The sequence below is a fragment of the Triticum urartu genome, chromosome 3A (assembly GCF_056163025.1).
Source record: "Triticum urartu cultivar PI428250 chromosome 3A, HENAU_Tu73, whole genome shotgun sequence".
NCBI classification, from domain to species: Eukaryota; Viridiplantae; Streptophyta; class Magnoliopsida; order Poales; family Poaceae; genus Triticum; species Triticum urartu.
The window spans coordinates 45,454,175-45,465,972 of NC_141875.1; the positions used below are offsets into that span (position 1 = coordinate 45,454,175).

The window sequence follows — 11,798 nt, forward strand, 5'->3', positions numbered from 1 at the left end:
ATCTTGTTTACTTAGAACGACGGTAGTAAATAAGATGATCCCTCATAATAATTTCAAGAAAGTGTTCCCCCTAACTGTGCACCGTTGCGACAGTTCGTTGTTTCGAAGCACCACGTGATGATCGGGTGTGATAGATTCTAACGTTCACATACAACGGGTGTAAGATAGATTTACACACGCAAAACACTTAGGTTGACTTGACGAGCCTAGCATGTGTACAGACATGGCCTCGGAACACAGAAGACCGAAAGGTCGAGCATGAGTCGTATGGTAGATACGATCAACATGAAGATGTTCACCGATGTTGACTAGTCCGTCTCACGTGATGATCAGACACGGCCTAGTTGACTCGGATCATATAATCACTTAGATGACTAGAGGGATGTCTATCTGAGTGGGAGTTCATAAGATGAACTTAATTATCCTAAACATAGTCAAAAGGTCTTCGCAAATTATGTCGTAGCTCGCGCTTCAGTTCTACTGTTTAGATATGTTCCTAGAGAAAATTTAGTTGAAAGTTGATAGTAGTAATTTTGCGGACTAGGTCCGTAAACTGAGGTTTGTCCTCATTGCTTCATAGAAGGCTTATGTCCTTAATGCACCGCTTAGTGTGCTGAACCTCGAACGTTGTCTATGGATGTTGTGAACATCTGACATACACATTTTGATAACTACGTGATAGTTCAGTTAAACGGTTTAGAAATGAGGCACCGAAGACGGTTTTGAAACGTCGCGAAACATATGAGATGTTTCGAGGGCTGAAATTGGGATTTCAGGCTCGTGCCCACGTCAAGAGGTATAAGACCTCCGACGATTTTCTTAGCCTACAAACTAAGGAGAAAAGCTTAATTGTTGAGCTTGTGCTCAGACTGTCTGAATACAACAATCATTTGAATCAAGTGGGAGTTGATCTTCCAGATGAGATAGTGATGTTTCTCCGAAGTCATTACCACCAAGCTGCTAGAGCTTCGTGATGAACTATAACATATCAGGGATAGATATGATGATCCTTGAAATACTCGCAATGTTTGACACCGCGAAAGTAGAAATCAAGAAGGAGCATCAATTGTTGATGGTTGGTGAAACCACTAGTTTCAAGAAGGGCAAGGGAACAAAGGGATACTTCATGAAACGGCAATTCAGCTGCTGCTCTAGTGAAGAAACCCAAGGTTGAACCCAAACCCGAGACTGAGTGCTTCTGTAATAAGGGGAACAGCCACTGGAGCAGAATTACCCTAGATACTTGGTAGATGAGAAGGCTGGCAAGGTCGATAGAAGTATATTGGATATACATTGTGTTAATGTGTACTTTACTAGTACTCCTAGTAGCACCAGGGTATTAGATACCGGTTCAGTTGCTAAGTGTTAGTAACTCGAAATAAAAGCTACGGAATAAACGGAGACTAGCTAAAGGTGAGCTGACGATATGTGTTGGAAGTGTTTCCAAGGTTGATATGATCAAGTATCGTACGCTCCCTCTACCATCGAGATTGGTATTATAACCTAAATAATTGTTATTTGGTGTTTGCGTTGAGCATAGACATGATTGGATTATGTCTATCGCAATACGGTTATTCATTTAAAGAGAATAATGGTTACTCTGTTTATTTGAATAATACCTTCAAATGGTCTTACACCTGAAATGAATGGTTTATTGAATCTCGATCGTAGTGATACACGTGTTCATGCCAAAAGATAGTAATGATAGTACCACCTACTTGTGGAACTGCCACTTAAGTCATATCGGTATAAAACGCATGAAGAAGCTCCATGTTGATGGATCTTTGGGCTCACTCATTTTTGAAAAGTTTGAGACATGCGTACCATGTCTGTTGGTGTATATGCATGAAGAAACTCCATGCAAATGGACCGTTTGGACTCACTTGATTTTGAATCACTTGAGACATGCAAATCATACCACATGGGCAAGATGACTGAAAGCCTCGTTTTCAGTAAAATGGAACTAGAAAGCAACTTGTTGGAAGTAATACATTTTGATGTGTGCAGTCCAATGAGTGCTGAGGCATGTAGTGGATATCGTTATGTTCTTACTTCACAGATGATTTGAGTAGATGTTGAGTATATTTACTTGATGAATCATGAGTCTGAATTATTGAAAGGTTCAAGTAATTTCAGGGTGAAGTTGAAAGATCGTCGTGACAAGAGGATAAAAGATCTATGATATGATCATAGAGATGAATATCTAAATTACGAGTTTGGCACAGAATTAAGACATTATGGAAATTGTTTCACAACTAATACAGCCTGGAACACCATAGTGTGATGGTGTGTCCGAACATCATAACTGCACCCTATTGGATATGATGCATACCATGATGTCTCTTATCGAATTACCATGATAGTTCATGGGTTAGGCATTAGAGACAACCACATTCACTTTAAAAGGGCACCACGTAATTCCGATGAGATGACACCGTATGAACTATGGTTTAGAGAAACCTAACCTGTCATTTCTTAAAAGTTTGGGGCTGCGACGCTTATGTGAAAAAAAATTCAGGCCGATAAGCTCGAACCCAAAGCGGATAAATGCATTTTCATAGGACACCCAAAACAGTTGGGTATACCTCCTGTCTCAGATCCAAAAGCAATAAGGAATTGTTTCTAGAATCGGGTCCTTTCTCGAGGAAAAGTTTCACACGAAAGAATTGAGTGGGAGGATGGTGGAGACTTGATGAGGTTATTGAACCGTCACTTCAACTAGTGTATAGCAGGGCACAAAGAGTTGTTCCTGTGGCACCTACACCAATTGAAGTGGGAGCTTATGATATTGATCATGAGACTTCGGATCAAGTCACTCCCAAACCTCGTAGGATGACAAGGATGCGTACTACTTCAGAGTGGTACGTAATCCTGTCTTGAAAGTCATGTTGCTAGACAACAATGAACCTACGAGTTATGGAGAAGCGATGGTGGGCCCGGATTCCGATAAATGGCTCGAGGCCATAAAATCCAAGAGAGGATTCATGTATGAAAACAAAGTGTAGACTTTGGCAGAACAGCTCGATGGTCGTAAGGCTGTTGAGTACAGATGGATTTTAAAAGGAAGACGGACAATGATGGTAAATGTCACCATTAAGAAAGCTCGACTTGTCGTTAAGAAGTTTCCCGACAAGTTCAAGGAGTTGACTACGGTGAGACTTTCTCACTCGTAGCGATGCTAAGAGTCTGTTGGAGTTATATTAGCGATTACTGCATTATTTATGAAATCTTGCAGATAGGATGTCAAAACATTGTTTCCTCGACGAAAGGTTGTATGTGATACAACCGGAAGGTTTTGTCAATCCTGAAAGATGCTAATAAGTATGCAAAGCTCTAGCAATCCTTCTAAGGACTGGAGTAAGCATCTCGGAGTTGGAATGTATGCTTTGATGAGATGATCAAAGATTTTGGGTTTATACAAAGTTTATGAGAAACTTGTATTTCCAAAGAAGTGAGTGGGAGCACTATAGAATTTCTGATGAGTATATGTTGTTGACATATTATGGATCAGAAATGATGTAGAATTTCTGGAAAGCATGCAGAGTTATTTGAAAAGTGTTTTTCAATGGAAAGCCTGGATTAAGCTACTTGAACATTGAGCATCAAGATCTATAAGGATAGATCAAAACGCTTAATGGTACTTTCAAATGAGCACATACCTTGACATGATCTTGAAGGTGTTCAAGATGGATCAGTCAAAGAAGGAGTTCTTGCCTGAGTTGTAAGGTATGAAGTTAAGACTTAGAGCTCGACCACGGCAGAATAGAGAGAAAGGACGAAGGTCGTCCCCTATGCTTTAGACGTAGGCTCTACAGTATGCTATGCTGTGTACCGCACCTGAAGTGTGCCTTGCCTTGAGTCAGTCAAGGGGTACAAGAGTGATCCAAGAATGGATCACAGGACAGCGGTCAAAGTTATCCTTAGTAACTAGTGGACTAAGGAATTTTCTCGATTATGGAGGTGGTAAAAGAGTTCTTCGTAAAGGGTTACGTCGATGCAAGCTTAACACCTATCCGGATAGCTCTGAGTAGAGATATCGGATACGTATAATGGAGCAACAATTTAGAATAGCTCCAAGTAAAACAGTTATTTGAAGTGGCTCCAAATGTAGCGTGGAAGTTGCATCTACAAGATGACATAGAAATTTGCGAAGTACATACGGATCTGAATGTTGCAGACCCGTTGACTATAACCTCTCTCACAAGCATAACATGATCAAACCCAGAACTCTTTGGGTGTTAGTCACATGGGGATGTGACCTTGAGTGTTAATCACATATCGATGTGAACTGGATTATTGACTCTAGTGCAAGTGGGAGACTGTTGGAAATATGCCCTAGAGGCAATAATAAATTGGTTATTATTATATTTCCTTGTTCATGATAATCGTTTATTATCCATGCTAGAATTGTATTGATAGGAAACTCAGATACATGTGTGGATACATAGACAACACCATGTCCCTAGTAAGCCTCTAGTTGACTAGCTCGTTGATCAATAGATGGTTACGGTTTCCTGACCATGGACATTGGATGTCGTTGATAACAGGATCACATCATTAGGAGAATGATGTGATGGACAAGACCCAATCCTAAGCATAGCACATGATCGTGTAGTTCGTATGCTAAAGCTTTTCTAATGTCAAGTATCATTTCCTTAGACCATGAGATTGTGCAACTCCCGGATACCGTAGGAATACTTTGAGTGTGCCAAACATCACAACGTAACTGGGTGACTATAAAGGTACACTACAGGTATCTCTGAAAGTGTCTGTTGGGTTGGCACGAATCGAGACTGGGATTTGTCACTCCGTGTGACGGAGAGGTATCTCTGAGCCCACTTGGTAGGACATCATCATAATGTGCACAATGTGATCAAGGAGTTGATCACGGGATGATGTGTTACGGAACGAGTAAAGAGACTTGCCAGTAACGAGATTGAACAAGGTATCGGGATACCGACGATCGAATCTCGGGCAAGTACAATACCGCTAGACAAAGGGAATTGTATACGGGATTGATCGAATCCTCGACATCGTGGTTCATCCGATGAGATCATCGTGGAACATGTGGGAATCAACATGGGTATCCAGATCCCGCTGTTGGTTATTGACCGGAGAACATCTCGGTCATGTCTGCATGGTTCCCGAACCCGTAGGGTCTACACACTTAAGGTTCGATGACGCTAGGGTTATAAAGGAAGTTTGTATGTGGTTACCGAATGTTGTTTGGAGTCCCGGATGAGATCCCGGACGTCACGAGGAGTTCCGGAATGGTCCGGAGGTAAAGATTTATATATGGGAAGTCCTGTTTTGGTCACCGGAAAAGTTTCGGGGTTTATCGGTAACGTACCGGGACCACCGGGAGGGTCCGGGGGGTCCACCAAGTGGGGCCACCAGCCCCGGAGGGCTTCATGGGCCAAGTGTGGAAGGGGACCAGCCCCAGGTGGGCTGGTGCGCCCCCCACAAGGACCCAAGGCGCAAGGGAGAGGAGAAGGGGGCAAACCCTAGGGCAGATGGGCCCTAAGGCCCATCCTGGTGCGCCTCCCTCTCCCCCTCCCCCTTGGCCGCCCCCTTAGATGGGATCTATGCTGGCCGCCACCCCTAGGGGTGGAAACCCTAAAGGGGGCGCAGCCCCTCCCCTTCCCCTATATATAGTTGAGGTTTGGGCTGCTCATAACACGCGAGTTCCTCTCCTCTATATGACGCAGCCCTGCATCTCTCCTTCCTCCTCTCCCGCGATGTTTGGCGAAGCCCTGCGGGATAGCCACGCTCCTCCATCACCACCACGCCGTTGTGCTGCTGCTGGATGGAGTCTTCCTCAACCTCTCCCTCTCTCCTTGCTGGATCAAGGCATGGGAGACGTCGTCAGGCTGTACGTGTGTTGAACGCGGAGGTGCCGTCCGTTCGGCACTAGGATCTCCGGTGATTTGGATCACGACGAGTACGACTCCTTCAACCCCGTTCTCTTGAACGCTTCCGCATAGCGATCTACAAGGGTATGTAGATGCACTCTCCTTCCCCTCGTTGCTGGTTTCTCCATAGATAGATCTTGGTGACACGTAGGAAAATTTTGAATTTCTGCTACGTTACCCAACACATGTATGTTGTGGGAATTGCACGATGTATTGCTCTTCGTGCATAGGCACGTATATATGATGTACAAAGGTGGGCCACAGATATCAACTATACAACGAACTAGAAGATTAGCCCAATACGCAATATGCACATAACACATATACTCAACATATATATTTTTCAATAAATGGATTGTTGATATAAATAGTTGTTTTCATAAAGTTGATCAAATTTTGTAAAAATTGACTTCTGAAAAAATTTAGACGCACTCCGTTATGAAACGAAGTTTGTGCATCGGAGGGAAGCCCTTCCTCCCGACGTGTCATCGACAAAAGGGGGTGCGTTGAGTGCTAGTCGACCTTCTGCTGCCATTAATTTCTTCCAGTTTGGTGGAGATGGCGCAGCCAAGCCATCTACCCAAGTGGTTCGTCCCTGGTTCTGGTCTCCGGCTAGTACGATGTAAAGGATTGGATTGCGTTTTTTGTCTGCTCTTGGGTTCTCTTCACAAGATGCAAGAACTGGCTTGTAATTTTCTTCTATGTGGGTCCTTGTATGTGTTGATTCTTTTTTTTTAAAGCGTATGTGTTGATTCTTATCTAATGAAGTTTGGGCCCTTCGAGACTCTTGCCCTGTTAAAAAACGGGTTTGCTAAATGTCAGGCACCTAAAATTTTCTTTTGTTTCAGTCGAGTCTATGATCGTTCGTTAGTTGCGTTGCGAATTGTGCTTCCATGCGTCACTGGGTTGTGGTATTCAAATGACTATGTTTTGTGTTTTCAGTCGGGTCGGTGCCTTAGAGCAACTCTAGCAGACCCCGCATCCGTTCTCGACCAACAAAATAACTGCCAAAATGCGGGTAGGGGCGAAAAAAACCTGCTCGTTCAGACCCCTCATCCTACCCCGACCGTAAAAAAAATTTGAGGGGCGCGACAAAATCCTGACCCCAACCCGGGAATACGCGGGTTTCCCACTCGCGGCTGCGTTGCCCTGCATCATACAGAAGCAGTTGGCGGGAGGGACATTTCAGCCCGCGCGTTTCCCCCCTCCTTCCGTCGTCGACAGCCCTTGCTTTCGCCCGTCCGCCGTCGGCGATTCCGGCCAAATCTGCGGGTGGAATCGGTCTGCGGGGCCGCCCCACACCCTCCTGCACCGAGACGCTGCACCGACCCCCCCCCTCCCGGATCCGGCGAGAAGAGCCGCCCTCGTCGCTGCCGCCGTCGGAGATCGTCATCTTGGGAACGAGATGTTGATGCAAGACTACTTCGCGGAGAATCCTACATATCAACCGCACCTCTTTCGGAGAAGGTACCGAATGCGCCGATCCCTCTTTGTCCAAATTGTTCAAGCTTGCGAGGAAAATTGCCTGTATTTTACTCAAAGAAGAAATGTTGCGGGCTTAAAGGGATTTAGTGCATATCAAAAAATCTAACCGGCAATGCGGGTGATTGCATATGGTGTTCCGGCTTACTATGCCGATGAGTACCTCGCATTGGTGAAGATACTACAATTGAGTCTGTGCGTAGATTTGCAAAAGTGATCATCCGTGTCTTTGGTTCTAAGTGTCTTCGGGCACCCAACGAAGATGACACAAAGAAATTGATGGCAGCTAATGAGAGGAGAGGTTGGCCTGGCATGCTAGGTAGCATTGATTGTATGCATTGGACTTGGAAAAATCGCCCCAAGGCATGGCAAAGAATGTATTGTGGCAAGTATCGTGATGCAACAATTGTGTTAGAGGCCATAGCATCCGAGGATTTATGGATTTGACATTGCCTTTTTGGTATGCCGAGCACTCTCAATGATATCAATGTGTTGCAATGGTCTCATTTTTTTGCTAGGCTTGCTAGTGGTGATGCTCCTGCTTGCAACTACACTATCAATGGGCATGAATACACAAAGGGGTACTATCTTGCAGATGGTATATACCCTCCTTGATGCACATTTGTCAAAAGCATCAAAGAACCCAAAACTAAAAACCAATGTGAATTTGCAAGGGTGCAAGAGGCAGCCCGAAAAGACATTGAAAGAGCTTTCGGTGTTTTACAATCTAGGTTTGCCATTGTCCGTGGTCCTGCTCGTTTTTGGGATAAGAAAACCTTGAAAAATATTATGACATGTTGTGTTATCCTGCACAATATGATTCTTACAGATGAGAGAGGAATGAACTTGGAATTCTTCTATGACAATGTCGGCAGTCGTGCCAAACCAACTAGAGACCCTAACCGCATTAGAGCTTTTCTTCAAACATACAAGGAGATTGAAAAATGCAAACACCCACTTTCAACTTCAGGAGGATCTCATTGAGCACCATTGGCAAAGGGTTGGACAGTGGCTCATTTTTGTATTCATTTGTATTTGTATTCATGACAAGTTTTGTATTGCATTATTTAAGTTTGCTATGGTGATTTGAATAATTATTTGTAATGTGGATGATTATTGTATTATGTTTGATTTGAATAATTTAGCTTTACTTTCGATTGTTGTATTATGTTGGATTTGATATTTGCGGGCCGATAAGATATGGATGCAGTGGCGCAAAGAGCAGACCCCGCATAGCTGGCCCGTAAAAAAGCATATTCCACGAATATGCTTTTTTACGGGTCCGTTTAAAAGGTCTGCATCTGTGGCCGTCCAAGCCGGCCCGCAAAAGCGGTTTTGCGTGAACTGCAAACGCGTTTTGCGGGCCGATGGGATACGGGGTCTGCTAGATTTGCTCTTATGGGCTTGTTTCTACAGCCTAGCTCAGTTGGCTGATCCAGTTCACATCAGCCCCCTAAAAAAAGTTCACACCTAGACCTCCTCAAAAAAAGTTCACATCTAGCCGGCCTTTTGTTTTATCAACCATATGAATTCACCGGCGACGGTGACATCTGCCAGTCTGGGTGTCTTTTGGTGCCATAGGTGAGCTTCCGGGCGAAAGCTCCACGCCCTGGCGCCGGCGACAACGACATCTGCGGGTGTCGTTATCTTCTTGAAGATGTCGTTGTGGTTCTCGTCTCCGTGACGAGTCTTCGGCTGAAAACCCTTGCCCTTTTGGGCTCGGCAGCGGCGGTGCTTGCATTCCCCTCTTGAGGGGCGTTGTCATGGAGGCTAGGTGCTCTACATTGTGTTGTAGCGTTGTAATCCAGTTGTCCTAGGTTATGTTAGCCAGTTATTCTGTGATATGCTATGTTAGAGGGCTATCTTACCACACTGTATCGTTACACCGTGTAACTTGAGTGTTGTTGCTTTGTGTACAAAGCAGGGCAAAAGCCTCTTTCGAGAGAGGTACCGAGTGCATCGTTTGAGGCATTGAGTTGTGAATTGTTTCCAGTTCCACTCAAAACTTTACTTTTGGTTAAAATTCCAGTGATTTCAATAAAAACCAAAATATTTAACTTTTTGTCAAATTATTCCAATAGTACATAGGAATAGGAATATATTTTTTAAAAAAATACGCTTTTAAAATATTTGATTAAATTCATAAGTGCATGGTTCATCCTTTTGGCCGAAATGCAAAGCCAAATCATAGAATTTTGGTGATTACTGCTGTCGCTGAAACATTTCTAAATCTGCGAGTGAAAACCATGGTCGTGACTAGGAAGAGCGCCACGTACGTACATCATTGAATCCAGGCTACTAGCTAGCTAGCTTGCTAAACATGGACCAGGTTGATTGTGTTAACAAATCGCTACGGAAACTCGATCAGTTGTGCTCTACAACAGAGAGCTAGACTCTTCCTCTCCATCGGCGTGCGGCCATGGCCTCCGATCCATATCGTGGCCGACCATTTACAAGTCATGAGCTAGACAACAAGAGATAAACAGCAGAATTATTTTTATTTACAAGTCATGAGCTAGACAACAACAAGAGATAAACAGCAGCAGCAGCAGCAAGAGTAGATTAATTCTCTTCTCGGATGGATGCATCTACTAGCTAGCTAGGTACGCTAGCAGTGGTCGTCCTACTCCTGTAGATGTGGATGGTAAGATGATGCCTGCAGGCGCAGGCTGGACCTAGTGTGCACGATGAACCCATAGGCCTCGCCCATGTCCAACGTCTCCCCTCCCGGGACCGCCCAGTCAAAGTGGTACAGGAGGTTGGCCAGCACCAGCTCCATGGTGGTGGTCGCGAACAGCGCTCCAGGGCACTGCCTGCGGCCAGCTCCAAACGGGACGGACTCCATCTGCATGTACTCCACCATGTCCTTGTCGTGGAACCTCTCCGGCCTGAACTCGCCGGCGTCCTCCCCCCAGTGCGCCGGGTCCGTCCCCACAGCGAAGCTGTTTATCACGACAGAGGTGCCCTTGGGTATGTGGTAGCCCATGACCCGGCTGTCCTCCTGGCTCGCCCGGTGGAACATCCCCGCGGGGTGCAGCCTGAGCGTCTCTTTGATCACCATCCGGAGATAGTGGAGCTCGCCGAGGTCTGCGCTCGTAACAGCGCCGTCGCCGTGGCGCCTCTGGCGGACCTCGTGTTGCGCCCTTGCCATCGCCTCTGGGTTGCGAATGAGTTCCGCCATGGCCCATTCTAGGGTGGAAGAAGTGGTTTCGGTAGCAGCTCCAATTATATCCTGCAGGTCGGCCATTGGATTATTGGGTCAGTTAATACTACCAAGCATATAAGAAGAGGCCTAGCCCTAGAGAGCTGCAGAATCGCTGGGTGGCTTACGGAGATGACACAGCCGATGGACTCCGAGGTGAGAGGGAAAGCGAGGGTGTCCTCCCTCTGCAGCCTCAGGAGCACGTCCAGCAAGTCTTCGCTGTCCCGAGTAGCGGAAGAGGCGGGTTTCTTCTCCTTGCGCTCCTGGATGATGTCGTCCAGGATGCGCTGCACCCGGGCATGGCTCCGCCTCACGTCGCGCGTGCTGCTGCTCAGCCACCGCACCAGCCGCGACGACGGGAAGAGGTCCACCAGGCTGAACCCTCCCACCAGAACCGACAGCGCGTCCATCTCCCGGAGGTGCGCCTCCTGCTGCGGGAACCTCCCGCCGAACACCGCCCTGGCGATGATGTTGCCCGCCAGCTCGGCCAGCCCCTTGCCGACGTCGACGACGGCGCCAGCTGCGGCGGCGGCCGAGACCGACTCCACGAGGCGGGCGGCCTCGCCTTGCTGGATGGACTCGATCCGCCGCACCTGCCGCGCGCTGAGCACCTCCGTGACGCACACCTTGCGCATCTGCCGCCAGTGCTCGCCGTAGGGCGCCAGGAGGCCTTTGCCCCCGCAGCTGACGATGTCCATCGTGGGGCCGCACGGGCGGGTCGCGAAGGCGAGGTCGTTCGTCTTGAGCACCTCCATCGCCGCCTCCGGGCTGGACACGATCACGTTGGGCACCTCGCCGAGCCTCAGCAGCATCAGCGGGCCGTGCCGGCGGGATAGCTGGAGCAACGCGCGGTGCGGCTGCAGCTTCGTGCCCACGAGGTGGTGTAGGCTGCCGATGACGGGGAGGTTCCATGGACCTGGAGGAAGCTTAGCTTTGGCTCCTCCTGTGTCCTTCTTGCCACCCAGAGCGTGCCTCAGAATCAGCCACAGGAGAGCCGTGGCTACAGCCATCCCGCACAAGCTTCCGTAGGAGAGTTGGTCCATGTCCATGGCGACTGATGGTGCTGGCTCAGATCTCAGATCCAGATAGCTGCCATACTGTCGTTTCTTGCAACTCAGCTCGCATATATGGTCCTTAATTTGGCTCGCAAGTGACGATCGATCGATGTACTCTCTCCGTTTCCTTTTAGTCTGCGTATAAAG

The 11,798-nt window shown here is 47.0% G+C and overlaps 1 protein-coding gene across 1 annotated transcript; it reads right to left on the bottom strand.

The window, feature by feature from the left end:
• Positions 1 to 9,927: 9,927 nt before the first annotated feature.
• LOC125547864 (desmethyl-deoxy-podophyllotoxin synthase) lies at positions 9,928 to 11,737 on the bottom strand. The gene is made up of 2 exons (XM_048711610.2): positions 10,725 to 11,737; positions 9,928 to 10,626 (listed from the first exon to the last, which is right to left on the bottom strand). The coding sequence occupies exons 1-2, from the start codon at positions 11,643 to 11,645 to the stop codon at positions 10,018 to 10,020; spliced, it is 1,530 nt and encodes a 509-aa protein (XP_048567567.2). The 5' UTR covers positions 11,646 to 11,737; the 3' UTR covers positions 9,928 to 10,017.
• Positions 11,738 to 11,798: the final 61 nt, after the last annotated feature.